At 46.7% G+C, this 20,703-nt stretch overlaps 1 protein-coding gene across 2 annotated transcripts in view; it reads left to right on the forward strand.

The window, feature by feature from the left end:
• Positions 1–20,703, forward strand: part of TPP1 (tripeptidyl peptidase 1) — a 47,255-nt gene that overhangs the window by 12,164 nt on the left and 14,388 nt on the right. Inside the window, exon 5 of one of the 2 annotated variants that reach the window (XM_075009049.1) lies at positions 20,582–20,703. The exons of the other annotated variant lie outside the window; for it this stretch is intronic. Within the exon in view, the coding sequence (XP_074865150.1) occupies positions 20,582–20,703 (122 nt within the window). The remainder of the gene's footprint in view (positions 1–20,581) is intronic. 2 annotated transcript variants of the gene reach the window in all.

Raw genomic sequence — 20,703 nt, forward strand, 5'->3', positions numbered from 1 at the left:
CGTTTGAACCTCTATAGTCCAGAACCCCAGGGACCTGAGCAGTGCCGAGCGAGAGAATTTTCTGGACCATGGGAGGTCAATATTATCTAGCAGCATTACCAACATTGCCACTGCATACTGGGCTCTTAAATCAGAGCTAAATAATAGCACAGAACACTGATAGCCAGAACTGGTGGCTGTAAACAAACTTTATGGGACTGCAGGAAACTTAACTACTCCCATGATGAGTGATCGTCCAGCTAAATAAAATCATTCTGGATTACATATGTTGCCAGACTAGAGAGGTTTAAACTGTACTTCCATCCCTAGAGTTTTTAAGTCCTGGCTTGACATAGTCATGGCTGGGATGACTTAGTTGGGGTTGGTCTTGCTTGGGCCGGGGGGCTGGACTCGATGACGTCTTGAAGTCCCTTCCAGCTCTGTGATTCTATCATTCCATCTTTTCGGAACAGAATAGGTATACGCAGCATGCAGTCCTTGAAAACAGCTCATAGCATAATTGAAAAGTAGATGCTGAACAGTAGAGAAGCAAGGCCACATCCTGCCTGAAGCTCCCAGCTGTGTCTGTGGCCTGGACCCAGTGTCTTTGGTGACCATGTTTTACTAAGTCCTGTTCTAAGGAAGAAGAGCAAAATAAAGACAAGGGTTTTCAAGAAGGCAGATTTTAGCAAACTCAGGGACCAGGTAGGTAAGGTCTTATGGGAAGCTACTCTAACAGAGAAAACAATTGAAGACAGTTGGCAGTTTTTCAAAGGGATATTATTAAGTGCACAAGAAAACACTATTCCACTGCATAGAAAAGAGAGCAAGTGTGGCAAGAGACGCCCCCCCCGGGTTAACTGTGAGCTCTGGAATGAACTGAAAATTGAAAAGGAGTCTTATAAAAAGTAGAAATTAGGTCAAAGTAGGAATCTAAAGAAATAACACACAGGGGGAAGTTTGAAAGGCAGTGGCACAAAATGAGCTCAGTCTAGCTAGAGAATGAAAGGTAACAAGAACACATCTTACAAATATATTAGAAGCAAGAGGAGGATGAAGGACAGGATAGGTCCGTTGCTCAATGAAGAGAAACAGTGACAAAATGTGGAAATGGCAGACGTTCTTAACGTCTTTATTTTGGTTTTCACTAAGAAATGTGGAGGTGAATGGATGACTACAAGAGTGAATGCTGGGAAAAAGGAAGTAGGTTTAGAAGTTAAAATAGTAAAAATAACAAGTTAAGAAAGCTTAAAAAATGTATAAGGGGTAGCCATGTTAGTCTGTATCTTCACAAAACAAAGCAAGCGGTCCTGTAGCACCTTAAAGACTAACAATTTTATTTATTAGGTAATAAGCTTTTGTGGGTAAGACCCACTTCATCTAATTTGGAGCAAAAATGACATCCTTGGTTAAAGGTATCAAACTTTCAAATGAATTCCAATTCATGTGTCTCCTTTTGTAATCTGGTGTTAAAATTTCTTTGTAATAAAATACTTACCCTGAGGTCCATTATAGTGTGTCCTGTGAGATTAAAGTGCTCACTCACAGGCTTATGTGTATTCAAATTCCTGACATCTGATTTGTGTCCATTCATCCTTTGTCATTGGGACTTTTCCAGTTAGCCCAATGCACATGGCAGAGGGGCATTTCTGGCATATGATGACATCTTCTTCTTCTCTTTCTTGGCGGTCACTCTATAATGAGTAGGATGTCTTCATGTCACCCCCTCCCCCCCCCCACATTTGTGAGTCTGTTTATGGATGATCAGCCTAATTCTGGAGCTTCAGATCTTAGAATCATAGGGCTGGAAGGGACCTCAGGAGGTCATCTAGTCCAGCCCACTGCTTCAAGCGGTATCATACCCATCTTAGCCATCCCAGCCAGCACCTTGTCAATCTGGGACTTAAAAACCTTTAGGGATGGATGATCCACCACCTCTCTAGACAACGCATTCCAGTGCTTCACCACCCTCCTGGTGAAGTAGTTTTTCCTAATATCCAGCCTACTCCTTTCATTCTGTAACTTCAGACCATTGCTCCTTGTTCTGCCATCTGACACCACTGAGAACAGTTTTAGAGCTCCCCTTCAGGAATTTGAATGCTGCTATTAAATCATCCCCCATCTTCTCTTCTGTAAACCAAAAAAAGCCCAAATCCCTCAGCTCCAGCCCCTTAATCATTTTTGTTGTCCCCCGCTGAACCTGCTCCAGCACATCCACATCCTTTTTATACTGGGGGGCCCAAAACTGGACATAATTATTCCTGATGTGGCCTCACCAGTGCCGAATAGAGGGGAATAGCCACTTCTCTACATCTGCCTGAAATGCTCCTCCTTATGCACCCTAATATGCCGTTAGCCTTCTTTGCCGCAAGGACACACTGTTTGCTCATATCCAGCCTTTCATCCACCATAACCCCTAGGTCCCTTTCTGCTGTACTGCTGCTTAGCCAGTCAGTCCCCAGCCTATAACAATGCTTGGGATTCTTCCATCCCAAGTGCAGGACTCTACATTTCTCCTTGTTGAACCGCATCAGATTTCTTTTGGCCCAATTTTCTAATTTATCCAGGTGACTCTGGATCCTATCTCTACCCTCCAATGTATCTGCCTCTCCTTCTAGCTTAGTGTCGTCTGCAAACTTGCTGAGGGTGCAATCCGATTCCTCATCCAGGTAACTAATAAAGATATTGAATAATACTGGCCCCAGAACTGAGACTTGGGCACTCCACTTGAAACCGACTGCCATCCAGAATTGGAGCCATTGACCACTACCCCTTGGGCCTGACCGTCAAGCCAGCTTTCTATCCATCTTATAGTCCGTGGATCCCATCCATACTTCCTCATTTTATGGGCAAGAATGTTGTGGGAGACTGTATCAAAAGCTTTGCTGAAGTCAAGGTATATCACATCCACTGATTTCCCCATGTTCACAGAGCCTGTCAGCTCATCATAGAAGTTAATCAGATTGGTCAGGATGACTTGCCCTTGGTGAATCTATGTTAACTATTCTTGATCACTTTTCCCTCTTCCAGGTGCTCCAAAATGGATTCCTTGAGGATCCCCTGCATTATTTTCCCAGGGATCGAGTTAAGCCTGACTGGTGTCCAGTACCCTGCATTCTCCTTCTTTGCTTTTTTTAAAAATGGGCACTAAATTTGGCTTTTCCAGTCATCCGGGATCTCTCCTGATCTCCAAGAGTTTTCAGAGATAATGGCCAAAGGCTCAGCAATGACATGTGCTAATTCCCTCAGTACTCCTGGGTGCATTAAATCCAGACCCATCCAGAAGTAGTAGGTGGTGGTAGCTATTGCAGGGGTGTGGGGCTGTTTTTGACACTCTTTTCTTCTCTCCTTGTCTGCACTGCTGCTGGACCTCCTAAATTGTGCCACCTCCTGACAGATCACCAATCTCCATTGGGGATGGTCTTAGGTCATGTTCTCCCAAGTGTTGGCACCAATGCTGCATGTTTTCATATGTGCCTTCAGCATGTCCTTATATTGCCTGTGCTGGCCCCCAAGGCTCCTCTGTCCTTCTTCCAATTAGGAAAATAGAATATGTTTTGGGAGGTGCTTGTAGTAAGTACAGGTCCAGTATGAGGCCTTGGGCCTGAACTAAAGTAATGGTCAAGACTTTGCTAACTGTCAGGGTGATCAAACACTGGAACAAATTGCCAAGGGAGGTGGTAGAATCTCGACCACTGGAGCTATTTAAGAAGAGGTTAGATAGACGGCTTTCAGGGATGGTCTAGAAAGTGCTTGGTCCTGCCATGAGGGCAGGGGGCTGGACTCGATGGCCTCTCGAGGTCCCTTCCGGTCCTACTCTTCTAAGATTCTATGAACAGAAAGCAAAGTTCAGCTGTGAGCTAAAGGGATGCATTGCTCACAGAAGTTGGCAAGAAGAGGGTTGATGTTGCATAAACATATCTACCTAGCACATTGAAGTATGAACATGGTACCAGAACACCCTACCCTGGAACATCCCACAGATAAGAAAGAACAGGCTGACCCATCCCAATGACAGGGGCAAAAGGGTAATATGATGGATAGAGTTGTTTTGTTCGAACCAACATGTACAAGGTGAGAGGCGGCACCTGACTACGTAGAAGGGTTATACCTCAATACGTCAGGAGTGATGTGTAAGTTGTTTGTACCTATAAGAATGTACCGCTGGGGTGTGGTCTGGGTCCGGCCGAGGGGCAGTGGAAAGTCCTGCCACTGACTGAGCCGAGTCCATTGATCGTGGGTGCATATTTGTAGTATGCCCTGACTTAGACTAAGAAGTCTACAGGGAACTACTATTGTGTCCAATACGGCAATAAACCTGGCTGATGTGCCTTCGCACCTTACTAGACTCTGGTCATTGGGGGTTCTCTTTGGGTCTGCTGTGTCGGCTATCTGTAGAGCTGGGGCAGTGCACAGAGGGAACACACCCACGCAGCCGAGTGATACCAACATTGGAGAGGGCAGAGCACCACGCTGGTAGCATCTGACAACAGTGCTGTTCAGACATCCGAACCAGGCATATATCACATTAGTGGATGTGTGGTGTGTGAATCTCTGATGGTGTGGCTGTTGTGGTTAGTTCCGGTGATGGTGTTATTAGCATAGATAGGTATGTAAGCAGAGCTGGAAATGGTGTGTGTTGCAAGGAAAGGTTCCAGGGTTAGTGTTTCTGTGGTGTGATGTGTGGCTACTAGTATTTTCTTGAGGTTGAGTGGATATCTGTAGGAGAGAACAGGCCCCTCACCCAGGGAATTTGAGTGAGGAATCATATTCCAGTATAGGTTGTAGATTGTCACTATTGCGTTGGAGGGATTTAAGTTGAGGGCTGTAGGTGATGGCAAGTAATGTACAGTTGTTTACCCTCTTGGGCCTGTCTAGAAGTTAGATGTCTTCACATCACCAAGGCCTGATGGAATGCATCCCAGAATACCCAAGGAGCTGATTAATGAGGTATTTGTGCCATTAGCTATCATCTGTAAAAAGTCATGGAAGGCAGGATTGATTCTGGAAGACGGGAATAGGGCAGGTATAAGGCCCATGTATAAAGAATGGAAATAAGGACAGGAAACCACAGACCAATCAGCTTAACTTCTGTGCCAAAACAGATAATGGAGCAAACATCTGGAAGATAACACGGTGACAAGTAACAACATGGATTTCTCGCGAACAAATCATGTCAAACCAATCTGCGAGCTTTCTTTGACAGGATAACAAACTTGTGGATAAGGGGAAACGGTAAATGTGATGTACCTAGACTTTAGTAAAGCATTTGATACAATCTCACATGATTTTCTTATCAGTAAACCAGGGAAATACAGTGCAGATTAGATTACTATAAGGCAGGTACATGATTGATTGGATAACTCTTCTCAGAGAGTAGGTATCAATAGTTCATAGTCATGCTCACAGGGCCTAACAAGTATGGTTCCACAGGGATTAATATGGGAACCATTTCTGTTCAGTATCTTCATCAATGAATTTGATAGATAGTGGCATAGAGAGTACACTTACACAGTTTGCTGGTGATACCAAGCAGAGAGGAGTTGCAAGTGCTTTGCAGAGGAGAGAATTATAATTCAAAATGATCCATACAGACTGGAGAAATGGTCTGAGGTAAATAGTCCCTCTTGGCGGTCACTTGATAAGGCATAGGATGTTTTCATGTCAGCCTCCTATTTGTGAGTCCATTGATGGTTGATCAGCTAGATTCTGGAACTGCAGGTCTTATTGCAGAAGAGGCTGGTGTTGGTAGCTGTTGGAAGGGTGTGGAGCAGTTTTTGCCATTCTTTCCTTCTCTATATCTCCTCGTCTGCACTGTGGTGGGACCTCTCAAACTGTGTTACCCCCTCAGAGATTACCATTCTCCTGTGAGGATAGTCCTGGGTATGGTTCTCCCAAGTGCTGCATGTTCCAAAGTTTACCATTTGATTTTGCCAGCATAGAGGTGAAGCCACCAGACACAGTTATCCAGTCAGGAGGGTTGAGGTGGACTATGTGTAGGACACTTTTGTAGCCCACTCCGCATGTAGGGTGAGCAGAGTGGATCCTAAATAGGGCTGCTCAGTCATGGATACAGCGGCTGGACCATTCTACCATCCTCGTCCTTAAAACAGAATGACCGATACATATATCCACTGCCTACATGCTGGTCCATGACTAAAACATCCAGATTTCACAGTCCTGCTCCCGTCACCATTTTCTGTAGGGCTTAAGTGTAGACGAGTAGTATGCAGAGGAAAATGCCTGCGCGTGACTTCTGTTAACTTGCAGGGACTGTTGCAACATAGCCACTCCATGATTCTTGATGGATAGAAGGCCCAGGTCCAGTGCCATGGGACCCATGACAATTGGGAGCCTCCTGTCCACTGCAGCCTTCATCTTCCTTCACAGCTGTTGGAGCTTTACTCTTGCTATCCTCCACCCATTTCTGCCATTGAGGACTTTTAGGATCGTTCTTTGTTTGGTCCCTTCCCCTTGACCTTGCTGCCATGGGCGACCCTGTCAGGAGTATGAGACTCCCTATGGCATTGCTCTTGGGTTTCTTGGAACACACACACCCATTCACTATGTCAAGGTGACGATCCGGAGTGTGGGAGGTAAATAGTATGAAGCTCAATGAGGACAAATGTAAATGTACTCCACTTTGGAAGAAACAATCAGTTTCACACACACAAAAAGAGAAGTGACTGTCTTGGAAGGGGTAGTGCAGAAAGGGATCTAGGGGTCACAGTGGACCACAAGCAAAATGTCAACAGTTTGTCATTGTTGCAAAAAAAAAAAAAATCCAAAATTATTCTGGGGTGCATTAACAGGGGTGTTATAAGGAAGATTCTCACCTGGAGTATTGTGTCCAGTTCTGGGCACCACATATCAGCAATGATGTGGAGAAATTGGAGACGGTCCAGAGAAGAGCAACAGAAATGATAAAAGGTCAGGAAAACATAACCTATGAGGGAAGACTGAAGGAATTGGGTTTGTTTAGTCTGGAAGGCAGAAGGCTGAGGGGGACATGACAACAGCTTTAAAGTACCTGAAAAGGCATTACAAGGAGGAGGGAGAAAACTCCTTAACCTCTGAGGGTAGGACAAGAAATATTGGGTTTCGCTAAGTTTTTTGACACAGACCCACATGCTATTCTGATAGGTAAACTGGGGAAATGCAGGCTCAGCAGAAGTACTCTTAGGTGGATACATAGTTGGTTAAACAACTGTAAACAAAGAATGACTGTTACTGAACTGAAATCAGATTGGTAGTTCTCAAATAACTTTCTACAGGGATCTGTTCTGGTTCCAGAGGTGTTTAACATCTTTATTAATTACATGGCTGTAAGACTAGAGAGTAGAGTGACCAAATTTGCAGATGATGCTGGCTGGAAGTGGGTAGATTTGTCAACACTTTTTGGAGAATAGAGCTAAAATTCAGACAGTTCGTGAGAAATTGGGCTAATGCAGTGTTTCCCAGAGTGTGGTCCGTGGCCCAGTACTGGTCTCTGGAAAAAAACAAAACAAAACAAAACATACCAGTCCTTAGAAAATATACAGATTAGCTCTATGTACTATTATTATTGTGAATAAATAATAAACAGTGAAAATGTATTCATTTTTCATTTTTAAATAGGCATTTATATTTTTGGGCTGCAAAAAAAGGTACTGAAATAAAATGGGTCCCAACAATATAAAATTTGGGAAAGCCTGGGCTAATGTAAAGGTGCTACATGTGAGGGAGGAAAAAGAAAATTTAAAAATGTAGGAAATGGGATAACTGTTTTGGCAGCAGCATTGCAGGAGAAGGATTTAGGAATGTGCTGGGTCACAGCCCCAACATGAGTCAACAATGCAATGCTGGTGCAAAAACAGCAAATGTAATTTTGGGTTGCATTATTAGATTGTCAGGGAGTCAGAATCTCATTACTGAGAACCACTCTGAATGAAGTCACACAGGACCAGAGTAGTGTCTCCCCCTCAGGGTACACTCTCACTAGGCAAGCCTCCTCAGCTTCAGTCTAACCTTGGGGTTCTCCAGTTCACTCTGAGCTACTCACAGTGAATTCACTGCAATGGGATGCCGGGGCAAGTCTCACAGACCCCCAGAGAGCCCTTCCCCTACTCCTCAGCCAGTAGGTGCAGCAGACAGGTTGTTGGGAACACAAGGTAGAGCAGAGCTGTTTTTTTAAAAAAAAAAAAAAAAAAAAAAAGATATACCTATCTCATAGAACTGGATGGGACCTTCAGAGGTTATTGAGTCCAGGCCCTTGCCATTCCTGACAGATTTTTTTTTTTAAATTTATTTGCCCTAGACCCACCTCAGGGACTGAACTCACAACCCTGGGTTTAGCAGGCTACTGCTCAAACCACTGAGAAGTTCTTCCCCTAGCAGCTTGTTTGCTGAACATTCCTAATTTCTGTTGCAAGACTGCACCCCACCTCAGTCATGCCCACTTCCCTCACCTCTGTGCTTTATCATTTTCAAGGGCAAAAAGATCATCTCTACTTCACCTTTCTCTCTGTTCTGCAATACTTCCAGCTGGCTTTGGCAGAGTCTGAGCCACAGCCATCAGTTGCCAGAATACAGAGTGCCAACCATTGTGTGTGCCCAGGCAGCCAGACAGCAGTCACATCTGCCATCTAAGTGTGTCTGCAAGGATCACACACCCTTGTCCTGCCACTCAGGTACTTGAGTAACACATGGGGAAACTGAGGCATACATACTATTCAGAGACAGCGTTAAGAACATTCTCACTTTGTCACATCAACATAGGATGTAAGTCACGGACAGTAACAGTACTGCTCTGTTTGGCAGTGGTTAGGCTCCAGCTGGAGTGCTGTGTCCAGCTTTGGTTACTGATGTAGAAAAACTGCAAGTGATTCAGAGGTGACTGACAAAGATGATCCAAGGGATGGAATGCTGCTATACGAGCAAAGGCTAAAACAGCTGAGTATGTTTAGTGTGGAAAAGAGGAGAGATCAAGAGAGGACATGACAGTGGTCTTCAAATACTTAAAAAGGTTCCAAAAAAAAATGGAGGAAAATTGTTTGGTCTTTCCACCAAAGACTGCACAAGATGCAAGAGGAGCAAACTAGAGCAAAAAATATTTAAATGAAACCCCAGGAATAACTTCTGAACTGTAAGCAGGACAATGGAAGAGAATGCCTTAGGAGGTTGTAGAAACTCCATTGGAGGTTTTCAAAAAGAGTTTGGATAGCCATCTCTCTGGGATGGTTTATATCCACCATATCCTGCATCTTGATGGGGGTTAGATTAGAAGATCATTGTGGTCCCTTCTAAGCCAGTAGTTCTGAGTTCCTCTATACCCATGCCTGTGATATGATTTTTATATTGCAGGCCCTATGCTGCTCCCTGCCCAAAGAGGGAAGCCATAGTGAGTTTTGCCACGAGAGGCAAAATTGGTCAGGATTGTTTCTCGTCTGAGTCTTAGTGTGTAGAAGATGGGAAACTGCAAGAACTTCTCAAATCTTCCCATTAAAGGCTTCTGATTTAAAGAAAAAAAAGCTCCCCAAGGTCATCTTGGGGGAAAAACCTCTTTTGAAAATCCAGAAGGACACACTTGGAATGTCTCCCTCTGGGGTAATGCCAAGCTCTTGACCCTCAGGGAGTGAGCTTGAAAACAGACTGCTATTTCTGAACAGCTGAACTTTCAATCTCAGGCATGTGTACACGGAATCTCCTGTCTTCTAGGACACAGGAATAAAATCATAGTCTTAAAACATGATTTTTTTTAAATAAAATAAAGTCCATACTTGGTAAGTATACTTGATTGCCAGATGTTGCAGAGCAACTGAAAATGGTAGATGAAAGCACAGAGAATTGCTTCCCTGAGATTCATTTTAAAAGTTACAGTGTACAGGGTGGTACATAAGAGTGGCCACACCAGGTCAGACCAGAGGTTCATCTAGCCCAATATCCTGTCTTCTGACAGTGGCCAATGCCAGGTGCCCCAAAGGGAATGAACAGAACAGGGAATCATCAAGTGATTCCTGCTCTGTCACCTTTTCCCAGCTTCTGGCAAACAGGCCAGGGACACAGTCTCTGCCCAGCCAGGTTCATAGCCATTGATGGACCTATTTGCCATGAATTTATCTAGTTCGTGATTTCCCAAACTGGGGGGCATGCCAAGAAATTCCAGGGAGGTGTGAGGTGACCCAGTCTCCCCCACCATCATTCTCCCCAGCCAAAGAAAAAGCTGTCTTTTGCTTCTCACTCTCAGCCCCTGCCACTTTATGTGGGCAACCCAGCACAGCCACTATAAAAAGCGGGCAGCCAGCAAACACCCACATGGAGCTAGCTGCCTCTTACAAAGGAGAGTGAGTGTGGGTTGGGGAGGGGTGAGGGAGGACAGGGATGGGGTTAGATGGGAACTAGGGGTGCTCGCAGGGCGTGGGTGGCCAGCTTGTAGGGCTCATGGGGATTGGGTGGCTGGCCTGGGCACTGCAGGACTTGGGCGGCTCGGGCTGGCAGGCAGGTGGCTAGCTGCAGCACTGTGGGGCTTGGTCATCTTGGACTGGTGACTCTGGCAGTACAGGGCTCAGGCAGGTGAACAGGCAGCTGGCGTGGGCAGCTCTGGTAGCTGGCACGGGGCTCAGGCACCTGGCCAGCTGGGGTTGCACCAGGCACCTGCAAGGGGCCAAGAAAAACTATTTGTGCTTATTTTTAATGTAAAATAACATTTTTATATAAAATTTTCTTACTTATTTTAAATTATGAATTGATTTTTTTGTTAAAAGGGGGTTGAATGATGGTAAAGAAGAGGCAGGGGGTCGTGAGGGTTTCTCAAAAATCAAAAGGTGGGGCATGAGGCCGAAAAGTTTGGGAACTAATGATCTAGTTCTTTTTGGAACATTGTTAAAGTGATGGTCTTCACAACATCCTCTGGCAAGGAGTTCCACAGGCTGACTGTGCATTGTGTGAAGAAATACTTCCATTTGTTTTAAATCTGCTACCTATTAATTTAATTTGGTGACCCATATTTCTTGTGTTATGCAAATAAGTAAATAGCTTTTCCTTACTTACTTTCTCCATACCAGTCGTGACCTCTATCATATTCCCCCTTAGTCTCCTTTTTGCAAGATGAAAAGTCCTGGCCTTTTTAATCTTGCTTCATGTGGCAGCTGTTCCATACCCCTAATAATTTTTGTTGCCTTTTTAATTTTTTTTTCCCATACCAAGCTATCTTTTTTGAGATCAGATGACCACATCTGCACAAAGTATTCCAGATAGGGGTGTACCATGGATTTATATACATAAATCAGCACAGATAAGTCCTATAAACCAGCCCACCCCCCAAATTAAAGGAAATAACCTGATTGCATCTGACTGAACAGCCCCTTCTTCAAGTGTTCCCTGTGGGTGCTCCACGTAGGCGTCAGCATGTCTCTGCACTGCAAATCAGAATGGCAGTGTGGCTTTTTTTTCTCTCAGAAACTGCTCCTCTTGTAAAGAAACAGATACCCTTTTTTCCTCTATGCCTATTTCTATGAAGGATTGTGACACTTGTGGAGGGGCTGTGCCCTGGTCTGATGGGCATGCCTAGAGTGCTTGGGCAAATCCCATAGCTTTTCTATGTGCCCCCATTGCCAGGGCATGCTGGCAAGGGCACAGAAAGAATGGGAAGCATGCTTGAAAGTGCTACTTTGGCAAAAGTCCCTCTCATCTAGGGGCACGCCAGATGACACGTGGGTGCAGCAAAAGCCCTGAGATAAGGTAGCTACATCACCCTGCAGAGGCTCTCACACTGGGACAGCGTCACTGCCTTGCACTCTATCCAAGCTGCTGGCAGCCTCACATTCTCTGGTGCCATGCACATCAAGTGCCATTGAGAGACACAGGTCCTCCTCAGCAAGGGGAGCTGAAGGAGAGACCAGGCGACCCTAACCAGTGGTCGCCTCTGAGGTATCTGCTACCAAAAGGCAATATATGCCTCCACTGGTGGTGTTCACTGCCTTGGCTACCACTGTGGACCAGGTGGTCAGACAGTGAGAGACACGACGTGTTCATGTCGCCTCAGCTACGGTCAACGCTGTTTGTGTCCCCACTAATTTTACAGGGCATGAGTATGCTAGCACCTCATATGATGGTGCTCGCTCACCCTCGCTTTCATCACAGTCTAAAGTTAGTAGCAGGCAGAGGGTCAGTCACTCACGAGCCCACTTGTCTCCACTCAACAGTTTCCTCTGCAATGGGGTTCATGGGATGTCTGGCACACACGTTGGCCTCAATCATCCCACATGTACTGTTCTAGGCATGCTACCTCTCAGCATGCATGTATGGCAGGGCACCCTCCTACCATGTCAGTACAGTCCCCAACAGCTAATCTATTGTCTAGTGTTTCACAGTTTCTTATGGCACGGAAGATTTACATCATTCTGATTCCGAGGTGTCTTCCAAGGTCTATATGAGATGAGGCATTCTTTCAGGTTTCCCCCTCTCCTGCAACTGATGATCTAAAACAATTTAAAGACATCTTTAAGAGGGTCACCCAATCCCAGTGCATCACCTTTCAGGAGGTGCAAGATAAACCATATAGGCTGTTCACGATCCTGCAGCCATCTGCGCCCTCCAAAATAGCAGTACCTGTTACAATCCTGGAACCTTCTAATGTTCTCTGGAAAATGCCAGCTTCTCTCTGGCTCACCAATTGCAGGGCGGATAGAAAGTATTTTCTTCCATCTAAAGGCATGGATTTTCTCTCTTCTCATCCACAACCCAACTCCTTGGTAGAGTATTTGGTAAATTTACGGGCGACCGCGGCGCTTCGAAATTGACGTGGCTCGTCCCGACGGGGCTCCTTTTCGAAAGGACCCCACCTACTTTGAAGTCCCCTTATTGGAATAAGGGGACTTCGAAGTAGGCGGGGTCCTTTCGAAAAGGAGCCCCGTCGGGACGAGGTGCGCGGTGGCGAGCCGCGTCAATTTCGAAGCACTGCGGCCTCCCGCATGCTAATGAAGCGCTGAATATGCATTTCAGCGCTTCATTAGTAAATTTTGAAATGGCCATTTACGTGGCCATTTCGAAGTTTGGGGCTAGTGTAGACGTAGCCAAGCATTTAGATTCCTTCAGGTGCAAGGTGTGCCCTTCAGCCACCCTGCGGTACAGAATAGAGAACTATACTGCTCTTTTAGCCAGCTATGACCATTCAAGTTACAATAAATGACAAGACCTGCTGCAGGACTTCTCAGACATTAAATGCCCTATCCTTCAGTCCATAATGCAGGAGGGCTTCTCAATTGCTAACACTGCCCTTCAGGCAGCAATGGATGAGGCTGACACAGCTGCTAGAACCACTGCCACTGTGATAGTTATGCACAGGGCAACATGGCTCTTGTCCTCAGGTATTCCACACGAAATCCAGTCAAAGATGGAAGACAGAATCATAGGGCTGGAAGGGACCTCAGGAGGTCATCTAGTCCAGCCCCCTGCTTCAAGCAGCATCAACACCTATTAAGTCATCCCAGCCAGGATCTTGTCAAGCTGGGACTTAAAAACCTCAAGGGATGGAGAATCCACCACTCTCTAGGCAATGCATTCCAGTGCTCCACCACCCTCCTGGTGAAGTGGATTTTCCTAATATCTAATCTCCACCTCTCTTCAACTTCAGACCATTACTCCTTGTTCTGCTGTCTGACGCCACTGAGAACAGGTTCTCACCCTCCTCTTTAGAGCTCCCTTCAGTAAATTGAAGGCTGCTATTAAATCACCCCTAAGTCTTCTCTTCTGTAAACTAAACAAGCCCAAATCCCTCAGCCTATCGTCAGAGGTCATGTGCTCCAGCCCCTTAATCATCTTTGTTGCACCTTTTGGGTAAGTGGCTTTCTGGAGTGTGTGGGTGCCTGGGTTTGGGGGTTCTGGGCCTGGGTTTGTCTGTTTGGTGTTTGGAGTGCTGAGCTGTGTGTTTGTTTGTTTGTTTGAAAGGCCATGTGCTCAGGCTGTGTGCCGATTGGCTGAGCGGTAGTCAGAGGGAGGGGCTCTCTCAGGTAGGCCAGAGCTCTAAAGCCCTGCTGGCAAGCGACCAGGGAGCATGCGACCAGGTGCATGCAAACAGGGTGGTTGCTAACAGGAGGGAGTTTTGAGAGGGGAGTTCAGAGGGGTAGCTTAGAGGGAGCTAGTTACTACTTCAGGTGTAAGAGGCAGCATCATCCCCAACTGCTGGCTGGAGCTGAGGGACCCGCTGCAGCATGAGGAGCAGCGGGGGCGAGATCAAGGGATGTCAGTGGTGGGCAAGTGGTTTGGGGGCATCTGGTACGGCTGTGAGGATGGCAGCACCCACAGAGGCTGCTTGCGGCGTACTGGCCCAGATTGCATGGCTTCCAGGCCCAGTCCTGCGCTCCCTGCATGCACGCGCTGCACCAGATCTGTGGTGCTCCAGGGACAGCCGTAGCCAGATGAAGAGTTGGTAGCTTTGGCTGGGACACAGGGTGCAGCTGGGCTGCAAGATCGGCGCCTTCCTGGAGGACGTGGGGCTGCAGCAGCGTGTGGCCAGGTGCGGAGAGGCCAGGGGAAGGGGGACCTGGGGGCAATGAGAACTGATGGGGGCAGTGTGGTGCAGTCAGGAGACATGGGAGTGGATGGGGGAAAAGGGGACAGGGAGGGAGGATCTGGGGGGTGATGGTAGCCGATGAGAGGCAGAGGGGTGGGGAGGAGGGTCCTGGGGAGGCGAGGTGGTCGTCACGGGGAGCTTCGGGGACATGTGGCGCCCGGGAGGTGCAAGAGGTAGTGGGACCGTACCCACGTTCTCCATGCCCCACTGCCTTGTGGGTTATCCTGGAAAGGAGCAAGGCTAAGGGAGTAAACCCTGACAGAAAATCTGGAGAGGAGTCCTAAGGCAGTTCTGTGCCAACTTCTGGCATTGACCTGGCAACTCCTGCAGCTGAGCTGGTGTCAGACGTAGAGGTTATCCTCTCCTTTGGACTATATCAGTAAAGCCGAGAGGGGAACAGTCGCGTCTGGGCAGCCCAGGGTCCCAATAATCGCCCAAGCTCGCGCCTGGAGAGGTACTCCAGCATTGCTAACAGTGTTGAACCAACACGGGAGGTAACAGATACCAGTTATAAGCTTTTGCTCGACTGGCGTAGAGAACGAGCGCCAGGGGTTGCCTACGACGGTGGGAGAGATCGTCGCATCTCACTGGACATTCACCGCCTGCCTCAAGCTGGGCAGCCCCCAGCCAATAGGGTACTGTCCTGCCACAGTTCACCTGCCTCACTAGGTGCGTGAGGCTTAAGGTTCCCAAACCTGACAAGTGACCTGAAAGCTGAGCACCAGGCAAACCAATAAGAAAATCAACAAGAAAAGGAAACCATCAAAGTTGTAAGCTTGCTTGCTGGAATGTGTTGACCATGCTGACCAGTCTGACTGAAGATGTTCAGGACATCAGCAACACCCGAAAGACCACTGTCATCAATGAGGAACTGAAGAGGCTCCAAGTTGACATTGCTGCTCTGCAAGAAACGCATCTTGCAGATTCGGGATCTCTAAAGGAAAAGGACTACACCTTTTTCTGGCAGGGTAAAGCCCGAGAAGAACCCAGGGAGCATGGTGTTGGCTTTGCCATCAGAAACACCCTTCTACAAATGGTGGAATTTGTCATGGGTGGATCAGAAAGACTCCTTCAGGTGATACTTCAAACTCGCGCCAGTCCTGTCCACCTGATCAGCGCTTACGCCCCAACCCTGTACGCCGCACCGGAAGTAAAAGACAAGTTTTATGATGTGCATAGTGCTGCCACAGCACAAATACCTGCTCGCAAACAACTATACATTCTGGGTGACTTCAGTGCGAGAGTTGGAGCCGATCGTGACTCGTGGCCTTCCTGCTTAGGCCACTTTGGTGTAGGAAAAATGAATGAAAATGGTCAGCGTCTTCTCGAATTTTGCACGTACCACAATCTGTGCATCACAAACACATTTTTCCAAACCAAGCCACAGCACAGAGTGTCATGGAGACACCCACGGTCAAAACACTGGTATCAACTAGACGTGGTCATCGCTAGACGTGATAACCTCAGAAACATCCTTCTGACATGCAGCTATCATAGTGCTGACTGCGATACAGATCACTCATTAGTTTGCTCCAAACTCAAGGTTATTCCTGAGAAGCTGCACCGCTCTAAACCAACTGGAAGGCCCCACATTGGTGCCAGAAAGACGGCTAACTCAGAGAGAGCTGAAAAGTTCAGAGCGACCCTTGAGGAGCATCTGCGCAGCAACCCTGGGGGTGCCGATGTGACATCCAGATGGCAGCATCTGAGGGATACAATGTACAACACGGCCTTGTCGGTGTTTGGAGGAAGAGCTAGAAACACAAATGACTGGTTCGAAGCTAACTCTAATGAGATGATTCCAGCCATTGAAAAAAAGCGCGCTGCGCTCCTGGAGTACAAACGTTCGCCAAGCCAGAATACCCTGCAAGCGCTCAGAGCAGCCAGAAAAACAGTACAGCAGATGGCCAGGCGCTGTGCCAACAACTGCTGACTCAAGCTATGCAGCAGCATCCAGACCAGTGCTGACTTTGGTAACCTCAGGGGAATGTATGAGAGCATCAAGAAGGCATTAGGACCCACCCAGAACAAGATGGCACCTTTGAAATCCAAATCTGTGAAGTCATCACTGACAAAGCCAAACAGATGGAGCGCTGGGTTGAGCACTACTTCGAGCTGTACTCACGTCAGAACATTGTGGTCGACTCAGCCCTCGATGCCATCGAGCTCCTACCAGTAATGGACGAACTGGATGAGGAACCAACTGTGGATGAACTGAAGAAAGCCATCGACAACATTGCAGTAGGAAAGGCCCCAGGCCAGGATGGTATACCACCAGAGGTAATCAAGTGTGCCACAGACACTCTCCTGGAACTCCTACATGAGCTACTGTGCCTGTGCTGGAGAGAGGGAGAGGTTCCACAGGATATGCACGATGCTAACATTGTAACCTTGTATAAGAACAAAGGAGACAGAAGCGACTGCAACAATTACCGTGGAATCTCCCTCCTAAGCATCACTGGTAAACTGTTCGCTCGCGTCATCCTTGGCAGACTCCAGAAGATTGCTGAGAGGGTGTATCCTGAATCACAGTGCGGATTCCGTGCAGAGAGATCTACTGTCGACATGGTCTTCTCTCTGAGGCAGCTGCAGGAGAAATGCAGGGAGCAGAGGAAGCCACTCTATATTGCCTTCATCAGCCTAACCAAGGCCTTCAACTTGGTCAGCAGGGATGGACTGTTCAAACTTCTCCACAAGATAGGTTGTCTGCCACGGTTACTCAAGATGATCCAGTCTATCCACGAAGACATGAGAGAAACTGTCCTATACGATGGCACATTATTGGATGCTTTCAGCATCAGGAGCGGCGTCAAACAAGGATGCATCCTTGCTCCAACACTGTTCGGGATCTTCTTCGCACTCCTCCTTAAGCACGCCTTTGGATCTTCAACAGAGGGCATCTTTTTGCACTCAAGATCTGATGGGAAACTGTTTAATCTTGCAAGGCTGAAAGCTAAATCTAAGGTGCGGGAAGTCCTCATCAGAGATAAGCTGTTCGCAGATGACGCTGCTGTCGTGTCACACACAGAAGACCAGCTTCAGAAGCTGCTGGATCGGTTCTCCAAAGCACACAAGGACTTTGGGCTCTCCATCAGCCTAAAGAAGACAAATGTACTTACTCAGGACGTTGCTGTTTCTCCATCAATCAGCACTGACAACTGTATGTTAGAGGTTGTCCACGAGTTCATTCACCTCGTGTCCACCATCACTGACACCCTGTCGTTGGACACTGAGCTAAATAGGAGGATCGGTAAAGCAGCCACAACTCTGTCCAGACTCAGCGAGAGAGTGTGGAATAACAACAAGCTATACACTCACAACAAAATGCAAGTCTACAGAGCCTGCATCCTCAGCACCCTCCTTAACGGCAGCGAGACTTGGACCCTGTACGCCCGCCAGGAAAAGAGGCTGAACGTCTTCCACTTACTCTGCCTCAGGCCCATCCTTGGAATATCGTTGAAGGACGGAGTGTCCAACACTACTGTCCTTGAGCAAGCTGGAATCCCAACCATGCACACCCTTCTCAGGCAGCGGTGGCTCCGCTGGCTTGGCCACGTCCACAGGATGAATGATGGAAGGATCCCAAAAGACATCCTGTATGGCAAGCTAGCCTCTGGCAAAAGACCTCCTGGACGCCCCCAGTTGAGCTACAAAGATGTTTGCAAGAGAGACCTCAGGGAAGTAGACATGAAGCCAGACAGTTGGGAGGAGCTGGCAGACGATCGCAGCAGATGGAGGCAGGAACTATACAAGGGCCTTCAGAAGGGTGAGTTGCGGATCAGACAGCTAGCAAAGGAGAAGCGAGCCCACAGAAAGCACAGCAAGGACCTGCCAGACACCCATTACATATGCAACAGATGCAGCAAGGACTGTCACTCTTGTGTGGGTCTTCACAGTCACAGCCGACGCTGCAAATGAGGATGCCAAATGGAACTATGAAGGGCGCAATCCACAGTCTACGTAGACTGAAGGATGCTACTACTGCCCTCTGCTGAGCGTTCTCCAGTAAATCCACACATCAGGGCCAGTCATCTACAGCCCATCCTGCCTCCCAAAAGCATCAGATTTGATGGCTTGGTCAAGGGTCTGAGCGACCGCCCCTTAAAACTGGTGCACTCGGGGCCCACTTTTCACCATTTGAGGCCCTTCTACCATCAGTGGACCCAGATTACATCTGACAAATGAGTCTTAGATGTCATCAGAGAAGGCTACACAATTCCTTCTACAAAGAGAGAATCTTGGGATGGGGACACCGAGAGATAAAAAGCACCCATGACTAAGTATTTACAAAGGTTCAGAAAAGAGCTAAGCGATGGATGTGGTTTAAGTCAAGTCCCAAACAGACGGCAAAGAGCTACAAAGGGATTTCACAAAACTGAGTGATGGGGCAACAGAATGGCAGATGAAATTCAGTGTTTATGAATGCAAAGTAATGCACACTGGAAAACATAATCCCAACTGTACCTACAAAATGATGGAGTCTAAAATAGCCGTGACCACTCAAGAAATATGTTTTGGTGTCACTGTGGGTAGTTGTCTGAAAACATGCCCTCAGTGTGCATTGGCAATGAAAAAAGCAAACAATGGTATAAATATATATAGGTCCATGGAATACTCATTTCTTGAATACTGTGTGCACATGTGGTCATCCATCTCAAAGATGCATTGGAATTGGAAAAGGTTCAGAAAAGAAAATTAAAAATGTTTATGGGATGTTGAACAGCTTCCATATGAGGAGAGATCAGTCAGACTAGGACATCTTAGCTTGGAAAAGAGACAACAAAGGGGGTGTGATAGATGATAGTTCATAGTAAATACTTCAGCAGCATTCATCGTATACTTTCTGACAGGTTTCCATGGCCCTGTTTTGGGATTACATCCTGCCCTTTATCCCTGTTTCTGGTCATGTGCGAATTTGGTGCCATTGGCCATGTTTAATTATTTTATTGGGTTTTTTTTCTGAGTTTGGTTAGGGAATGTTGCGTGCTTGTGTTTTGACACATTTGGTTGACTTTTTCAGAGAAAAAAGTATGAAAGATTTGAAAGAGAGGCCCTGAATAAAAGAGGTTTAAAAAACCCACAAAGCTTGTTTGGCTAAGTTGATTAAAGAGAGCTGTTTGTTATGAAAGAACAAGTTTTAAAAGATTTAAAAAGAATGAAAGTGAAAAAATTATATAAGTCAATTGGTTAGGTTGAGTAAAGAGTGAGATTATGAAAGAAAAGAAAAATTGGTTAGGTTTATTAAGGACAGAGAACCTTAAAGAAAAAGTTTGAAAAAGTAAAAATTAAAATATATTTCAAAATGCAAGAGGCTAAAAATAGAGGAAAATACAAAGGAAGGTTGGAAGAGGGACTTCTAGGGAAAAAAACAGGAGTTATTTTAAGTCAGGATGAAATTCAGAGACATCCCCCAGGACTAAAACCACAACCCCTTAATGACAGCCAGGTTATAAAAGTGAGTTTTTTTAAATGATCTTTTAATGAGGATAATGTGAAGCTACAGCAAAAGCTTGGTTCCTGCTAGACACAAGTTCTTGTGAATTAGAGATTTTTTTGTTGTTTTTACTTTGTAAAGTCCTGACCTTTATGCATCATTCCTTACACTCAGGAGCTGTCTTTCTGTAGTTGATAAACATATCTTGTTCTACTTACCCTGTGTGGGACACTCCATGCATCTCTGTTTTTCCTGTGACATGAGAGATCTTCCAAACAGTTTGCAGCATTCAGCAGTGTACTGGGCAGGACGAGATGCTCGTTGCCAGGAGACAAGGCTGGGGCTTGGAATTTGCAGGTGTCACTTGGTATGCTGTTCACAAGTGACTGGTCAGAATGCCTCTCTCTCTAGCAGGAAGTGAATGCATGTGCTGACTGGTCAGAGTGCCCTTGTGTCCACAGTTGCAATCCAGCTTGTTTTTTGGGAAATATCGTACTGTGCGGGGCTATATGTGGGGAAGGGGCAGGGCTCCTTGAGTTCCAGCAGCTCAGAGATAAGAGGGGAGCTGCTCCCACTCTATCCCTAGCTTATGGCAGTGCTTTGATGTTCTCTTGCAGCACAGCTGAGCGCCTTCTGCCAGGAGCCCAGTTCCATCGCTATGTGAGTGGCCAGCACAGTGCTGTGCGCTCCCCTGTCCCCTACACCCTCCATGAAGAGATGGCGGAGCACATTGACTTTG

Source organism: Carettochelys insculpta, chromosome 1, assembly GCF_033958435.1.
Source record: "Carettochelys insculpta isolate YL-2023 chromosome 1, ASM3395843v1, whole genome shotgun sequence".
NCBI classification, from domain to species: domain Eukaryota; kingdom Metazoa; phylum Chordata; order Testudines; family Carettochelyidae; genus Carettochelys; species Carettochelys insculpta.